At 34.1% G+C, this 18,652-nt stretch overlaps 2 protein-coding genes across 2 annotated transcripts; both read left to right on the top strand.

The window, feature by feature from the left end:
* Positions 1,448-5,744, top strand: LOC109343731 (DEAD-box ATP-dependent RNA helicase 56-like). The gene is made up of 12 exons (XM_019582177.1): positions 1,448-1,550; positions 1,638-1,753; positions 1,920-2,020; positions 2,616-2,788; positions 2,879-3,110; positions 3,212-3,330; positions 3,754-3,810; positions 3,904-4,088; positions 4,647-4,791; positions 4,895-4,978; positions 5,057-5,120; positions 5,499-5,744. The coding sequence occupies exons 2-12, from the start codon at positions 1,641-1,643 to the stop codon at positions 5,507-5,509; spliced, it is 1,284 nt and encodes a 427-aa protein (XP_019437722.1). The 5' UTR covers positions 1,448-1,550; positions 1,638-1,640; the 3' UTR covers positions 5,510-5,744.
* On the top strand, positions 17,567-18,418 carry LOC109342445. Its single transcript, XM_019580427.1, has one exon. It carries the CDS (start codon positions 17,567-17,569, stop codon positions 18,416-18,418), a length of 852 nt encoding a protein of 283 aa, XP_019435972.1.

The following is an 18,652-nucleotide window of genomic DNA, read 5'->3' as shown; positions in this document are numbered from 1 at the left end:
ATAAAAAAATTAAAATTAATATCAAGACACGTATCGGATTCGTTTTCAATAAAATATAGGATATATAGATTCGTTTTAATGATAAGATAGATTTGTTTTCAATAAACACTCAATTATTTAAAGGTCACATCATACCAACTTACCATCACACCACATTGACTCTCAAATAGCTGGTACTTTCCGATCCATAACGACCGCCGACCGGTGCTTAGTGTTACTGCCTCTACCGCCATAGGTATGTTGTGAAGAGCAAAGAGAAAAAGGTTTACCTTAGTTTCTTTTCACTTAATATGTTTATAAAGAGAAGAGGATGTGTAAGTATTAATAGGGAAGATAAATAAAGGGCTTACCTTTATTTCTTAATAGGGAAGATAAATAAAGGGCTTACCTTTATTTCTTAATAGAGAAGAGAAGAAAGAGGGTAGGAGAGAAGAAAGAGGGTAGGAGAGAAGAAGATGATTTACATTTATAATTTTATCATATTTTATGTATTTTTTATTAATTTATACACATATCCATGAACGTATCGTATCCTACATTTTAGAAAAAATGTGTGTCGACGTATCGTATCCGATACACGTATCCGTATCTGTGCTTTATAGATGAAAACTTCTAGAGAAAAGTGAAATAAGACGTGTCAAACAATCAATGGATTCAAGAAGATAAGTTATATACTGAGATGATAAGATACTTTATTTAATATAAAATATTACTTTGCATTTATATATTTTTTCTCTTAATAAAATAATATATTTTGATTAATTCGGTACAAGGGATAAGAAAGGAGCATTCTCTCTAAATTGCACAACCACATGTTCAAATTGTAGATATTTTCTCTTCCTTTTCTCTTCTTAACCAAATCTTCACTAGCTTTAACATTTCAATATATCATTTGTATTTTTCTATCCATTGAGAGTATATATGTTGTCCCATAGTTTATGTGAGTTTTTTATTGATAAAAAGTATTTAATAATTAAATTTTAACTTAAATATGTTTTTTCTGACTAATCACAAACTTATAATACATGAAGTAACACAAATTATAAGAAAATATATGTGTACCCGTTTTATAAGTACACTAGATCATTTATTTTTTTGGGTTGTAAAGTACAACACACTAGAGTATTAACAACATAAAAACTTACCGAGTCTCAAATTCTCAATTAAATGATTCAAATAATAACCAATAATTGGACTAGTGGTAGGATAAAATCAAATATTTTGAAATATTTATTTTTTCTTCACAATAAAATTAAAATGATCACTTTAAAAAAAGGGTAAGATAATTTGGGGTGAAAACTGAAAACATCTTTTTTTTTTAATGTATCACTCTATCTATTATTGATTATGATTAATAAAAAAAATACTTAATTACTAATTTTGTATTTTTTAATTGAATATATTTTTCAAGCGATTACCATAGAATAATTCCGATAATTTGAATCGGTGAATAAAACAAGAAGGCGGTGTCAAGCTCATTTGCAACAACTCTAACCCTAATCCCTTCTTCCCTCACTTTCCAACATTCTTTCAAATTCTTCATCTCGCAGGTATCATCACACTTCTCTGTAAACCCTAGAATACTCAATTCCTTTCTATAGCTTTATTATATATCTATTAGGGTTTAATTGTCTCAGATAATGGGAGAAACAAAGGACGAAGGATATGAGGAGGAGCTTCTCGATTATGAGGAGGAAGAAGACAAAGCTCCCGATTCCGTTGGAACCAAAGTCAACGGTGAAGCTACTAAGAAGTTAGTTCTATTTTTTCTCTTATTTTTATGCTAAGATCGTAGTTTTAAATATTAGTAACTATAGCTATTGCAGGAGGAACATATAGTGCACGATGTGCTGGTTTAATTTATAAACCTATCATGTTTTTTTGAAGTGATTAATTAAGTGTTTTTTTAATGTTTTTAGGGGCTATGTTGGAATTCACAGTTCAGGATTCAGAGATTTTCTTCTAAAGCCAGAGCTTCTTCGTGCTATTGTTGACTCGGGTTTTGAGCACCCTTCTGAAGGCAAATATCTTCATCTTTTTTGTAGTTATTCTTGTTTTGTCTAACATATTTTGAATTATCATTTTAAAATATTGTGACTATTTTTTATCTTAAAAAAATTTATGCATGCATTTCTGGGTTTGTGAGTTTAACTTGAATAGTTGGGTATTGACATTTAATTGTGAGATTGTATTACTTGCATACCTTCTGATTAGAAGATTTTAAATTGTGGCCGCGATTGCAACTTTGTGGTCTTCACCACAACTGTAGACAGTCGACGGCAAATGTGGCCACACAGCTGCTATTGCAGTTGTGATCCAATGCAGATATAATAGAATCACAGCACCGTGGTCTCAATTGTGGTTCTGGACTGCAATGTAAAACCTTGTACCGACCATTATATAGTATGGTGCTTAAGTGATTTATGTTTGATGTTCTTTCTATAGAAATAAAATGTTAACTGAACTTACATCTTTGTTTCTCTTATGTTACAGGTAATACTTTTATCACAATCTTGTAACATAATTTGGTTACCCTATCAAATTGAAAGCATCAGGGAGGTTTATTTTACTTACAACCGGTTGATTCGGCCCTTTTTTATTTGATTCGTCATCAGTGCAACATGAGTGCATACCTCAAGCAATTCTTGGAATGGATGTTCTTTGTCAAGCTAAATCTGGAATGGGAAAAACTGCTGTCTTCGTTCTCTCATCTTTGCAGCAGATTGATCCTGTTCCAGGTCAAGTTTCTGCGCTTGTTCTGTGTCACACAAGAGAGTTAGCATACCAGGTAATTTATTATGGCTTAATACATGAAAGCTTATGGGACATTAGGATGTTAGTTGTTTCTGTTTTAATAAATGCTATGTATTCCATACAGATATGCCATGAGTTTGAGAGGTTTAGCACCTACTTGCCTGATCTAAAGGTTGCTGTATTTTATGGTGGAGTCAACATTAAAGTTCACAAGGATCTGTTGAGAAATGAATGCCCTCATATCGTTGTTGGTACCCCTGGAAGAATACTAGCATTGGCTAGGGATAAAGACCTTTCTTTGAAGAATGTTAGGCATTTCATTTTAGATGAATGTGATAAGATGCTAGAATCACTAGGTACGTTTAATTACTGGGTCATTCTTCTGAGTTGAATTTTTACTTTTGGGCTTGCTTTACTGTCAATATGGTTCTTATTGATCCCATTGTGCTTTCTGAAGACATGAGGAAAGATGTGCAAGACATTTTCAAGATGACTCCCCATGATAAGCAAGTTATGATGTTTTCTGCAACACTCAGCAAGGAAATTCGCCCAGTCTGCAAAAAATTTATGCAAGATGTAATGTCTCATGGCCAGTACTACTTGAACTTGAAGTTCCTTTACATATTGTAGATTTTTAGATATTCTAGAATGCTGCGGTTTCGTCAATATTTACTGTGATGGGGGGTTCTATTTGTATTCTTTTTATTCATCGTAATTATTATGGAAATATCCAGCTGATAGGGAGGAGTGTGGTTGACTGTAGCGTAACTTGGGTTATTAGCGTAACTTGGGTTTGTTGCTGCCATTGTTCTTAAGTGTGTGTGTCTGAGTGTCAGTAGCTCTTGCTTGGTGTGAATTAACAATGTTCTGCAAGGTGACAAAACTGATGGCCCAGAACTGCAATTCAAGGAATCTGCATCCATCATTCATTTCGTTATGGATTCCATTAGCTTGAGGAAAGCCCCTAATATGATTTACTATGAAATTTGTTCCTTTCAGCCAATGGAAATTTATGTTGATGACGAGGCCAAGTTGACCCTTCATGGACTTGTGCAGGTATGCCTCTTGCATGTTCAGTTTTTTTAGTTGTTTTCTCCTTTTTAAACAATTTGTGTACTGTACGACTTACATTGATGAGTGACTTTGCAGCACTACATCAAGTTGAAAGAGGAGGAGAAGAACCGGAAGTTGAATGATCTTCTTGATGCCCTAGACTTCAACCAAGTTGTTATCTTTGTAAAAAGTGTCAGTAGAGCAGCTGAGCTGGACAAACTACTAGTGGAGTGCAACTTCCCATCTATATGCATTCACTCTGGAATGTCCCAGGAAGAAAGGTTTGTTTTAGGAGTGGACACTAAATAACTTTGTTTTCATTCCTGGTTAATTGATGATTCTGTCTGTAATTTTGTTTTGTTAATTTATTATTATGTTCATTGTTTGTTTGAACTTTTTATTGTTATTACCTAGAGAAATTATGTGGTTATCATTTGGTGTATGGATATACATATATTTTCTTTCACATGAGAGGGTAATGCAGATGTGCAGTATGTTATTGTATTCTGCTATCGGAAAAGGACATTGTGGTTCATTTTTAGTGAAGGTTTAGATTTAGTTTTGTCAATACATTTATTTTTGCCATTGAGATTAACTATGTTTGATGATACTGTGATAGTATCTAGGATAATGTTTACCATTTGCATAATTTGCTGATAGCAATGTTTCTTTTTTGTTGTTGTGATTGTCATCAATATAGTGATTTGGTTAAAGTTGGTTGATTGAGTTGCTGTCTTTTTTCCACGTCTTTTGATCTCAATCTAACTAAACTCCATTGTGAAGAATTGGGCTGTGAAGTGGCAACATTTATGTATGATCATCGTGTATGTCCTTTATAGGTTGAAGCGTTATAAAGGTTTTAAGGAGGGCCATACAAGGATTCTTGTAGCGACGGATTTGGTTGGTAGGGGAATTGACATTGAGCGTGTCAATATTGTTATAAACTATGACATGCCCGATTCTGCAGACACATATTTGCACCGGGTATGATTGGATACTGTTTCGCACTTCTATCTTCCAGTTTGTTTTTGTCACAAATTCTAGTTTGGGCAAGTATATGATTCCTTTGGAGTGAATTTCTATACAGGTTGGACGAGCTGGAAGATTTGGCACCAAAGGCCTTGCAATTACATTTGTTTCATGTTCTTCTGATGTGGATGTTCTTAACAATGTATGAATCTGCAATTGTTGACATTCTATGATGCCAAGTCCATAATTCTTTGTAATTAAATTCTCTGTCTATTTTCAGGTCCAATCAAGGTTTGAGGTAGATATTAAGCAGCTTCCTGAGCAGATTGATACATCTACCTACAGTATGTCATTTTTCAAGTCATTGATTGTAGTTCATATTATGTTGACATGGCATTTGTTTTATATACATGTGCATGGGAGTTTTGCTTCACTTTGCAATTTGCATACCTGGTTAAGTCAATGACACTATTGTCTTCTGTATTTGATCTGTAGACTGCAGTGTTCGGTGATACAATCATTTTGCAGACTTCTTTCGCTGTCTCTGAAATGTGTTATTGACTTCAAAATAATATTTTTACTCATTAAAATCATCATTATTGTCAAATTTTTATGTGTATTAATATATATTCCTCCTTTTTTAAGCTCTAGTCTTTTTTTATAAATTCATTTTGTGGCACACTTGTGAAGTTTCTGACTCGGTTTCCTTGAAAAAATTGCAGTGCCATCTTAGATGTTATTTATGGGCAATGCTTTAAACTACTTGGATGGATGGTAGAGAGTAGCTCTTGCAGATTTATTGCATCCCTTGGTTAGACCACAGTTTTTGTGAACAATTGCAGCAGATGAATCACATTGCTGATGCAGAGTCCTTCTTTTACAGACTATGAAGACCATTTAACCATTGAAGGGTTTATTGCTGTTTTATATATTTCAGTATGATGCCTAATGGATTTATGGGATTTCATTTACAGTATACGTAATAGTTTGTTTTCATGAGCATCATGTTTGTTAATTTTATTGGGACGTCTTAGGTGGTTTCATTGGGAAGTGTTCGGTCTTTGATTTTGTTATGTAAGGTTTTTAAAAGATTGAAAATGCTGCTAAAATTTGAAGTTCCTCTAAGTGTTAAAAACATTTATAATTGGATATATTGTACTCCAAATTCCATTTCCACACCGTTTACGGGTTTGATGTGGACTGTGATGTTATCTCATTTCATTTCTTCTTGAAATGTGATTTAAGGATTCTCATAATGTATGTTTCGCCAGTGTTGAAGATTATTTCTCACATCCCAGGTGTTCGAATTTATTTTTGGTACTACCGATGTTGCTTTCACCTTTTTGGGTAAGGAACTAATCTCTTTCTGGGTTTGTAGTTCGATCTTCCAATAAGTGTCGCTCCTAGGGATCGAACATTTGACTTTGGAGATACAGTGTAGTTTTATACCACTAAACTAATGTCTTGTTGTCCATGGTTAGAATTTGCAACAAGATATTTGCTACCACAATATTAGAATAAAAAATTACTTGACACAGGATCCACTGAAATAATACATGCCGGATTAGTTAAATTACTTTCCTGAGTTGCAATAACCAAAAAAGAATTCGTTTGCTTATATGAGAAAGCTAGGTAGCTATTAAGGCAAAAGTCGCGAAGTGCATAATGACACACCTTGAATACAACTTCAACAATAAAACTTATTTACTCTTTTCAATATGTTTTTTAAATGCTGTTAATTTTATACCAATAATCAATCGTATATTACACAAGGGATCAATGGAAATAACTCACTTTAAAATTTAAAAAGTTGAACATTTTGTTGGGGATAAATTGGTACGTTACATCATTATTTGACATTTTCGATATTTAACTTTATGATAAAAATATCAGTAATATGTTACATTTGGGCTGATTTTATATCGTGTTTATATAAAATACATTGACAATTTCACTCTGATAATCTTTTTCTCCAAAAGTAATGTGCTTCCTGTTATTGGATAATGAGCATCTTTGGTACATATAAAAAAATGTCAATTTTTTTTAGTAGTAATGTAACAAAAACTACATTCATAGCAAATTATTTCCACAGTATTATGTTTTATGTACAATAAGGTGTATAATTTTAGATTTTAATTGTAGTAAGATAAAAAAATGACAAATGATACAAATCCAATGAATTCAAATAAAAAGCAATAACAATGGCAATTTCATAGCATTGCTATACATCATTTATGTCAAGGAAACCTGATAGGGCCTTAGAACTATGCAGAATTAGTAAGGAAATATTAACAGTAAGAAGATAAAAAATGCAGAAAAGAGATAATAATTAATCATTCATAGCCCCCAGACATCAACAGCCTTAGGTTTTAATACAGAAGCTAGAGAATTTAGGGTTACACTAATGGATCTGGGCTGTTCACACAAGCCCAGTCTGGAATAGAAGACATAATTTTAATTGATAACTAATTTTACTGTTTCATCACAAAGTCTGAGAACCAATTGGGTTTTTGTTTAATTCGTATGGGCCTTTGTAACTTATGTTCAGCCCTTATAGGAACTGGGTTCCTATCATCACTCAGCCCTTGAAGAGACACCTTGTCCTCAAGGTGTGTATAAGGTTCTGTGTAGTGGACTCCACGTGGACTGGGGATGCAACGGTTGGCACTGGCAAGTGGGGGACAACTGGATTTAGTGGACGGTTGGATCATCATTGGCGCCATTTTGGGGGATGGAATGAACCCTCCAGATTGAGCTTGTGGGGAAACGTGTGTTTGACCCTTGGAGACGCGGCAGTGATTAATGCTTTGGCATAATCTGGCAGGTAATCCAAGGGTTGGAGTGGAACTCCCAAATCCAATGGATCTGCATGCACTTGGTGAACTGCCCGAGGAAGCAAGGTGGTACACGGCTTTAATGCCTTATCAATGCACTTTGCAGAAGACAAGACAATATTATTTACTTCCATATTATCACCATCAATTAAATCTTCCACACTATTCTCTCCCCATGCCTTCTCTTCTGCTCCAACACGGTTTGGGTCTCTCCCCTCAACCAAACCGTGATGCCTCTTCCCTTGCTTCTCATTCAGCAATGAACATTTCTTGTGCTCCATATTCGCACTAGACCGTGAAGCAGAAAGCGGTGGTCCATCCATGGCCGACACACCGTTCTGGACATGCTTCCGTCGGGGGCAGGTCAATGGTATGAGCATGTGGGTCACCATGAAAACGGCGGAGCAACGAAACATGAAATACTGGATGAATACGAACCGAAGAAGGGAGGTCGAGGTGATAGGCCACTGAACCGATACGCCGAATCACTTTGAAGGGTCCAAAAAAACAACGGGAAAGCTTATGAGAACGACGGCGAGCCACGGTGTTCTGCCGATACGGTTGGAGCCGAAGGAGGACCCACTCCCCTTCTTCAAAGGTAATGTCTTTTCTTCCTAAATCAGCTTGTGACTTCATGCGTTGTTGAGCATGAAGGAGATTTTTTTTAGAGTGACTAACATTTCTGTTCTGGTTTGTAACATATCTCGGATCTGTGGATTGGTGATGGAACCTGGGAGATAGTCACAAAGAGATGGAGGTGTTCGGCCATATAACGCTTCAAAAGGTGTAAGCCGAAGGGATGAGTGCAGCTTTGTGTTGTGCCAGTATTCCGCAAGAGAAAGATGAGCAAACCAGCGAGTCGGATGTGTTCCGGTGAAACAACGCAGGTAAGTTTGTAGTCCCCTATTTACAACCTCTGTTTGACCATCGGATTGGGGATGGTAGGCTGTGCTGTAGCACAAGGACGTCCCCAAGAGCTTAAAAAGCTCTTTCCAGAACCCACTAAGGAAAATCGGGTCTCTGTCGGAGACGATACTCTTTGGGACACCATGGAGTTTGCATATGTCGTTCAAGAAACGACGTGCCAAAGATTCTGCCGAAAATCGTGTCGGTAAGGCAATAAAGTGGCAGTACTTAGTAAGTCGGTCCACAATAACCCATATAACCGTGTGCCCTTGTGACGGAGGTAGATGGGTTATAAAATCCATAGAAAGATCTTCCCACACCCGTTCTGGTATTTGTAATGGCTGTAATAATCCTTGTGTTTTCTGTGGCAGGGATTTGTTGGATTGGCAGATGGCGCATTCACAGACGAATTTCTTGATGTCCTTGCTAACCCCAGGCCACGAGCATGAAGCTATCAGTCTAGCCAAGGTGGGTCGCCAACCAGAGTGTCCGGCTACTGGGGTTTCATGAAATTCCTTCACCAAAGTCAGTCGGAAGTCTTCAATGGCAAGTATGAACAGTTTCTGTTGGTAAAATAGATGTCCTGTGAAAAATGGAACTGATCGGATATGTTTTGTTGTATAACTGCTTGCCCAGCTGGTGTTTGATAATAAGAATGAAGTCTGTCCAGAAGTTGGGGAGTGACGGAAGTCATGGAGTAGCACTGGCCGGATTCTTCGGAGTGACACCAGGACAATGCATCAGCCACACGATTTGAGGTACCCGGTCTATACTTTATATCAAAAGTGAACCCGATTAATTTTGTAGCCCATTTTTGCTGCTCTAGAGTGTGGAAACCCTGAGTCATCAGGTGTTTGAGACTCTGTTGATCTATGTAGATGGTAAATTTCCTGCCAATAAGATACTGACGCCACTTTTTTTACAGATTCGGCGACGGCGAACATCTCACGTACATATGCTGAAGAATGCTGCATTCTTGGTGTCATCTTCTTGCTGAAGAAGGCCAAAGGGTGACCACCTTGAGACAACACTGCACCGATAGCAACCGCAGAGGCATCAGTTTCCGCATCGAATGTCAAGGAGAAATCAGGAAGATGCAGCACTGGAGTTGTAGACATAGCATTTTTTAAATTTGTAAAGGCACTGTGTGCCTCATTTGGCCATGTAAAGTTTTGTAATCTTAATAGGTCGGTGAGGGGAGCGGTGAGTGCGGCGTAATTCTTTACAAACTTTCTGTAGAAACTGGTGAGGCCCAAGAAACCCTTGAGAGTCGTGTGAGAACGTGGTTGAGGCCATTCCTGCATTGCTTGGATCTTGTCGGGGTCTGGACTTATGGGTCGGACCACCCCGGCTGAAATAATGTGGCCTAAATAACTAACCGTATCAACCCCAAACAAACATTTGGAAAGCTTGGCATAAAACTGGTTAGAAACAAGTAGGTCCAATATGATGCTCAGATGCAATAGATGATCAGTTAAACAAGAGCTATAAATAAGGATATCATCAAATAAAACCAGAACAAACCTCCGCAAATGGGCCCTCAAAAGGTCATTCATTGCTGCTTGGAAGGTGGAGGGGGCATTTGTTAGCCCAAACGGCATAACTAAAAACTCATAGTGACCATCGAACGTCCGAAATGCTGTCTTGGCAGTGTCATTGGCATTCACTCGTATTTGGTGATAACCGAATCTTAAATCGATCTTGGAAAAAATGGTGGCTGCACCGAGCTCATCCAACAATTCATCGATAGTGGGGATCGGGAAGCGATCACGAATGGTGATTGCATTGAGAGCCCGATAATCTACACAAAATCTCCATGTGCCATCCTTTTTTTTACGAGCAAAACTGGGGAAGAAAATGGGCTAGTGCTGGGTGTTATAATTCCTTTTGTTAACATGTCCTGGATCATTTTGGCCATGATGTATTTTTGTGAATGAGGGTATCGATAAGGTCGAACCGAGACTGGAGCATTATTTGGGAGTAGGGGAATAGAGTGGTCATGGGGTCTTGAAGGGGGTAGGCCATGGGGGTTGTGAAAATTTTTGTCAAATCTCGTGAGGAGAGTTTGAATTTGGGAATTGAGTGGTGGGGCAATAGTGGTGTTATTAGTAGTACCATTGAGTAAGGGTAAGAAGGTGATTGTATGGAATGAGGCTATAGAATCAGTGTAGAGGAGGCGAGACAATTGATGAAATGTTGAAGGGGAAATGGAAGTAATGGTCTCACCCTGGAGGGTGATGGTGTTTTCCCCCATCTTGAAAGACATGGATGGAACCGCGAAATCAGAGGTGACTGGACCCAGTGTTCGCAGCCACTCAATACCTAACACCACATCGGCCCCTTTGATGGGTAGTAAGTAGAAGGGAATGTAGAATAATTGGTTTTTGAGTTGTAAAGGGGTGTTGGGACACAAACCTGTACAATAAATATAGGCACCATTGCCTACCATGACCGGAAAATTTGGAGTGGGATCGACGTCCAACTGTAGGTAGTGTGCTAGGCGAGGCTGAAGCACATTATGTGAGCTTCCGGTATCTACCAAAACCGTAACAGAATGACCTGCGATGGAACCTTGAAATCGCAGTGTCTTGGGTGATGGTTGGCCTTCGAGAGCTTGTTCAGATAGCTGAAAATGAATAAGCTCGTCAGGAGAAGGTTGAATGTCTTCTTCTACTGTTTCCATTGAAGACAAGAGTTGTTCCTCGGTGGAGTCTAAGTCATTTACTAGCATCAGCATAAACTGTTTTGGTTGGCATTTGTGACCTGAGTGATATTTTTCATCACAGTTGTAACATAGACCTTGGGCGCGTCGCTCTTGCATCTGTGCAATCGTGAGACGACGGATTGGTAAGGCGGTTTGGTTAGGAGGATTTGTGGATGTGGTGGCTGGTTGGTATGTAGTACGTGGATGCGGATGTGGTGGTTGGTTGGAGTGAGGTGGGAAGGGCGGAAATCTACTAGTTCTTGGAAAGGTGGGTTTGGAGTCTTTAATTTTAGATTCCACCAGTTTTGCTAGACCCAAGGCATCTGCAATGTGTGTTGGGCGTAACACAGCCAACTCGCGCCTTATCTCAGGAATAAGGCCCGATAAGAAACAGTTCAAGATGATTTCGGGGGATAGTCCCCAAATACGATTGCAGAGTTTTTCAAATTGGCGTTGGTATTCGGCCACTGAGCCTGTTTGTCGAAGCTTAAACAATTCCGCTTGGTGATTTTCATAGCATGAGGGACCGAATCTAGACTCCAAACAGCGGGTAAAATTGTCCCAATCCAGAAAAGTGGCATTGTGAAAAGCCCACTTGAACCAACTTAGGGCTTCTCCTTTCATATAGAATGAAATGATGTGAAGACGTTGATCTGGTGGAACTTGGTAGAGTTGAAAAAACTGTTCAGCTTGGAACAACCAGTCCAATGGTTCAGATCCGTCAAATGGGTTTAGCTGTAGTTTGGGGGGTCTAGGTTGTGAGGGTGCGGGGGGCATTTGGGGAAATTGTGGTCGGAGGTATGGATGAGTTGGGGTAAAAAAAGGTGAAACAGGGGAATGTGCATAGTTTGGGAGGTTGTTGGGGGACTGTAGTTGTGGTGGTGGGTTGGAAATGGTAGGATTTGGGATAGGTAGGTTGGGGGGGGATATTTTTGGGTAATGGAACGTTGGGGTTAGGGTTGGAGACATGTGAGGATCCAGGTTGAGTGAGGGACAAGTGGGGTGGTTCAGGGGGTTGTGGTGGAATAGTATTCATACCTGCTAATTTTTCTGTAATACAACGTAGAGCTTCAGCAATTGATTCATGCCTGGAGTCTTGCTGCTCTTGTTGCTCCTTGAGTTTGTCCGTCAAGATCTGAACCAGAGTGTCATCAGCATCTTTGTTTGTGGTTTTAGGAGGCATGGTATCAAGAATGAAAGCACCAAATTGATAGGGCCTTAGAACTATGCAGAATTAGTAAGGAAATATTAACAGTAAGAAGATAAAAAATGCAGAAAAGAGATAATAATTAATCATTCATAGCCCCCAGACATCAACAGCCTTAGGTTTTAATACAGAAGCTAGAGAATTTAGGGTTACACTAATGGATCTGGGCTGTTCACACAAGCCCAGTCTGGAATAGAAGACATAATTTTAATTGATAACTAATTTTACTGTTTCATCACAAAGTCTGAGAACCAATTGGGTTTTTGTTTAATTCATATGGGCCTTTGTAACTCATGTTCAGCCCTTATAGGAACTGGGTTCCTATCAAAACCGTAATTTAATAAAAATATATTTTATTAGTTATTAAATAATAACGATAGCAAGTTGATAGCATTACTATGTTATGATTACAATTATCTATAAATCTATAATCACTGTTTTTAGTATTATTTGGCATTTATTATTATTTTTTATTTTTGTTAATCATTTTAATTTTTTTGAATTTAGCATTAAAATATGAATCATTTATTTAAACATATATTAACCATTTTCAACAATTAAATAGCCTTTACTACCAATCAACAATTTCTACTGAATATAAAATATTAAATCAAAGAAAATTTATGAATATGTGTCTTAGCACTCTCATGTAAGAATGTTAATTTTGTATCTATAATCAAATTAATCAATATATCAGTATGGTGATATAATGTTCTATAAGTATCTATTAATTAGATGGAATATCGAAGAAGTTAATATATATATATATATATATATATTTTTATTTAAATAATTTGTTAAAATAAAATATGTGACTTAAGGACATTCTATGTTTTAGAAGTATAAATGAATATAACATTTGTATGTTTGATCCTCTAGAATAAAATTTTGGTAAAGAAATAAGTAATTTTCATTTTAAATGAAAAATGAATAATATAATTAGTACGATTAAATAAAAATTGATTAAATTGACCCATTTTAACTAATATGATTGTATTACTGATATAATTATTATATCTTACTGCATAGAAATTGGTTCACCAAATTATCGTTGAATCAACTGATATAGTACAATTTTCATAACTATGCAAGATTGATTTTGTCATGATAAAATATTTTAAAAGATGTTATTAAAAATGCTAATATATTGTTATAATTGTAGAATTTCTTGATCATTTTGCAGATTAAAAATTATTGGTAATTTAATAATTTCATTTATTTTCTTTCCTTTTAATGAAATTTTTTTATTGTAAAAATGTTTAGGAAATTCCTTATAATTATTTTCCAAACTAAGATTTGTATTTAAAAATAATTTAACAAAAAAAACATTTTAATTTTAACAAAAATAATTATTATTAGGTGAAGTTGATTACATAAACCAAATAATATCGTAGTACCATATCATAAATCACATTTATAGATTTCTAAATTTCTTAATCATTTCATCTAACATGTCTAAACCATATAAATAAGCTGTTATTCCATCTTCTTTTTTATAATAAGAGCTATCCTCACTTTCTCTATGCTACATTCATTTGTAATAATTTTTTATCTAGCTTGTTTACTCATCAAACACAACTCTATTATCTCATATACATTTAGTTTATTCTCTGGTTGTTATTTTGACATTTCAACATTCAGTCTTATATAATATAAAGTGAGAAATCACTTTGTTGTAAAATTTAACCTTAAACTTAATAATATCTTTATATTACATATGAAACTTGATGTGGTCGTCATTTTATCAAGTATAATATGTTGTAGAGAGATGATAATCAAATTTAAGAGGAATTTTGGGGCACACAAGTTTTTATATTCTTTTAATTCATTTTTAAATACTTCAGTTAAGTTCAATGACTACCGATTCTCTTATTCATTTTCTTATTTTTCATTTAACTACCTTTTAGAATTTCTTACAAAAAATTGAGATAATTGTCTTAATTTTAATAAATATTATTAGAAATTATCCTAATTTAAATAGCTTTAATATATTTTAAAATGTACTAATTAATTTCTGTAGTTAGCATATCTGGTAATCATTTACTTATTTTATTTAATTGTATATCCTCTTTAATATTTTTATCTTAATTTTTCTATAAAAACCCTAGTTATTCCTAAGTAAGCATTTAGAGTTGGAAATAAATCTCAGCCTTAATTAAGGGTACTAGGAAGAACTTAGGACCTGAGAACAACTTTTGAAAATAACTTATGTGACTTACTTATAAGGCATTATCTTTTTTTGCTTATTTTAATAAGTTTATCGAATAAATTTTAAAATGTATACGTTTTTAAGAAAAATATGTATATACTGACAGTGTATTAACTTTTTACATTATCATTGTATCATTTTTAATTATTATTAACTCTTAAATAAAAAATATAAATAAATAGTAGATGATATATATAGATATTAAACTTTATGTTTTTTTTAGCCTTTTTCCAAATTCTATTGAATAAATTCTTAATCAAGTTGTTCTTTTAAAGACACACCCTACACTGCTCAATTGATGTATGAAATTGAACATCGGTTCAGGGCTTGAGATTGGTATTTGGAGGAATTCTAGTTTTAAAATTGTTGAAGGTATTGTTTGACTCTATCACAGAGTTCCATTATTAGTGAAATAAGGGAAGAGTAGAGAATTACAAGTGAGACAACATATTTTTAATCACACACTTACTGATTTGCTCCCCTTAAGTTTACACTTCACTCCTCTCATATTCAATGTAAGACTTTACACTTCAATAAATCTAACAATCTCCCTCTCTAGTGTGGGTATCACACACTTACTGATTTGCTCCCCCTTAAGTTTCTCATGTTCGAGCCAAATCATCAGCTCTAATCACACTTATTAGACCCGACTGCGACTACCGAGCCTCCAACCACCAAGTATTTTCATTGTTATGAGGTATGATAACTGAGAAGAGTGAAGAACCATCAGTGAGACATCATATCTTGAATCAAAACTTTATTAAGACAATGGTTCTATGTGCATCTTCCATTTATAAATTCTTTCGCTTCTCTTGCAATATGAAACTTCATACTTGAATAAACCCAATAATGATAATTTCTCAACTAGAAGTAACAACTTGATGAATAATACAAACAAAATACTTATATATAATAGTGCTATTGTTTGGTCAGAAAATTTATCGTAAGCTTATGATTTTTTTAACATAGTATTTTAGAAGTGGCAGTAAATGTTAAAAGAAATCATATACCAAAAGAACAATGTTAAAAAATCAAACAATCAAAATTTATAACATGCTGCATGTAAATTTTTTGTTTTTTTACTATATATAAGCATATATGAATATTATGCTAAACTATAATTTACACAAATATTATTTGTAGTTATTAATAAGTACTAATAACTAAATACATAGTTATTTATGCAACTTATTTTTAAATTAATTTTATAATATTTTATTTATTGATACTAGTGTGTACAGACCGGTGAATATTGTATGATACTATATATTCAATTTTTATATATTTTATTTTTTAGAATTAGAATGTATTTGTTGTGTTCAATGTACTTTATATTATATTTTGTGTGTTTATGATAAAGTTTAATTTAAGGTGAGATATGTGGTTAATTAATGTGTTGGTGGTGGTTGCTTAGGATTGTTTGATTTTTTTGTAAAAAATAAATAATGTTAAGGGCAAAACAAGATGTGAAAATTACACCATGAAGGAAGTTATTTCAAGTTTTGGATTTATATATAGTGTAAATATATATATATATATATATATATATATATATTTATTGATATTAATTATAAACTATAATATATTAAATATAATTTATTTATTTTATATTAATTTTATAATATACTTATTCATTAAATATATAACTTAATGAAAATAGAGAGTTATAAGATGTTCTGTTGGTGAAGAGAGATGACTTAAGCATTGAAGTATATGAGGTTGTGAGTTCGAGTTCCACCATCAATAAAAAGTGGGAGTCATCAAGTGGTTTGATAATTAGAATGAAGGAGTTTGAAAGTGGAGTCTCACCTATAACAAAATATTTAATAATTTTAATTTTAATTTAAATATTTTTTCAATCAATCAAAAATTATGTTACATGAAGTAATATAAAAAGTAGTGCAGTGAATGCACTCCCCTAAAAGTTAGGGGTAAAAAGATATGAGAAATAAAATTATGTAAATGTTTTATAAACCCCTAATTGGATAAGCTTTATCAGTCATTTTTTATATATAAAAAAATCATTATTGGATAAGAGTGTTTTTTATTTGTCAAATAAACTGGTTGACTAACGTATAACCAACCACACTAATTAAGTAAATGAAAGAAATGTAACTTGTGTGGTTAATTCTAAGTAATATAAGGTAAGGAATATAAAATAATAAAAAATGTTAACAAATTTAGAGGACAATGCAAGCCTATTTGTGTTAATTATATCTCTCCATTTCCATACATTTAAATGCAAATTCTCAAATTGAGAATGATGCTATCCTAAAATAGAGTTTATTAAACAATTAATAAATAGAAAGTATTAATTCAAAAGTAGAGTATTTAATACACAAGAATCCTACATTTGTTTTACTTTTTTATGTAATAACTTTAATTAATATTTGTAAACAAGATCCAACAAAAAATACTTCATTTCAAAATATTTGCTGTTAAAGATTTTTCTATAATAATCGAGAATTATATTATATTTATAATATTTTATGAAAAATACAATTACTTTTTGACTAAATTGCCTTACCATTTCTCTCTCCTTTTACTTAATAAACATACCCAGTGATAGCTACAAGTTTATACTAAAAAAATATTTTATTTATCCTTGATTTTATAATTAGTGTTTATAAAATCAATGTTTAGGAAAGGGAGGAAATAATAGACTTTTTACCAATCTGGATCAACCAATAATCCATTAGTCTAGTAGTTAAATAACCGATAGATTTTTAAAATGACCAAAATATAAGGGTTCGTTTATTAGAAGTGACATTCACACACCAGAAATAAATTACTTATTCATAGGGTAATGTGATACTCTTGGTCGTACCAAAAAATCTAGATGCAATATTCCTTATTTAATGATATTATATTTAGTTTTTTTATTTCCTTGACTTCATAGTCAATCTTTCTCCATTGTTTCACTAACAACAATGGCACCCATTTCCATAGAAGAACTCCACACATTTCACATAATCGACCGTGAAGTCTTCTTTCGCTTGGTTATAAAACTAGCTCGTAACCCAGCTCAATCTCTTCTAGTAATGGCTTTGTGGCTATGGTTAGAAAGCATCAAATACCCTAACTTTGTTCACAAAATGGTTGGTTTATCTGACTCAATGATTGATTATATTGCCAATGAAGCTGTTGCATGCTTGAGATGCTTGAATTTAGAATATAATAAAACCCCAGATAGTGGTGGATTACCTCTAACCACAATCTTAATGCAGAAGAAGATTTCTCTTCAGTTCTTTCGTCAAAAGAGGTTCACTGCCATAACTGGTATCAGATATGTTCTTAATAACATTTGTGCTCGAATTTTCACTGATATTTTGCAGTATGTTTTGGGTAACCCTAGCACTTCATATCCTAGTCATTATAGACCAATGATTGTTCCTGGTTTTCCTCACCCACTGTTTGGAACTTTTACTATACCAATATTAAATTTTGAGGAACTGGATTTACTTGACCCAAGAATATGGATCAAAATGCATCCATATGATGGTACTACAGATGATGATAAAACTATGTTTTTAACATTTTCTAAGGGATTCCCTGTAACAGAAGAAGAAGTGAGGCACATATTTACAAGCTTATATGGTGATTGTATCAAGATTCTTAACATGGGTATTGGGAACATGAGTGAACAAGTTTTGTTTGCCACCATGGTTGTAAATAATATCGAAACCATTGATGAAATTCTGAATGGGAATCACGTTGCAAAGTTCAGGCTTAATGGGAAACATATCTGGGCTCGCAAGTATGAAAGACGAGACAACATTTGAGTACATAATGTGATAAAACAAAAAACCCAGAAGCCAAAGCTACCTATATCATACTTCTTTGTATTCTTTCTTTGTACGTTTGATAATAAAAAAAACATTAGTGTATGTTGAAATGAAATGGTACTTAATTGGTAATATGGAGGTATATCTCATCAATTAGTATTTTTTTTATTAAATCATTGCAGCCTAGTATTTTTATGCATTTTGTACATTTTCTTAAGAAAATAAAGCGTA

This window comes from Lupinus angustifolius, chromosome LG03 (genome assembly GCF_001865875.1).
Source record: "Lupinus angustifolius cultivar Tanjil chromosome LG03, LupAngTanjil_v1.0, whole genome shotgun sequence".
Classification (NCBI taxonomy): Eukaryota; Viridiplantae; Streptophyta; class Magnoliopsida; order Fabales; family Fabaceae; genus Lupinus; species Lupinus angustifolius.
Note: the sequence above shows the minus strand (reverse complement) of the source record. Positions and strands in the feature narration are given on the sequence as shown.

Bases quoted from the DNA above. Each gene is read 5' to 3' on its own strand.
- LOC109343731 (XM_019582177.1), top strand. From the start codon at position 1,641: ATGGGAGAAACAAAGGACGAAGGATATGAGGAGGAGCTTCTCGATTAT. The intron at 3,111-3,211 runs GTACGTTTAATT...TGCTTTCTGAAG, and splicing joins TAAGATGCTAGAATCACTAG to ACATGAGGAAAGATGTGCAA. The intron at 3,331-3,753 runs GTAATGTCTCAT...TGTTCCTTTCAG, and splicing joins GCAAAAAATTTATGCAAGAT to CCAATGGAAATTTATGTTGA.
- LOC109342445 (XM_019580427.1), top strand. From the start codon at position 17,567: ATGGCACCCATTTCCATAGAAGAACTCCACACATTTCACATAATCGAC.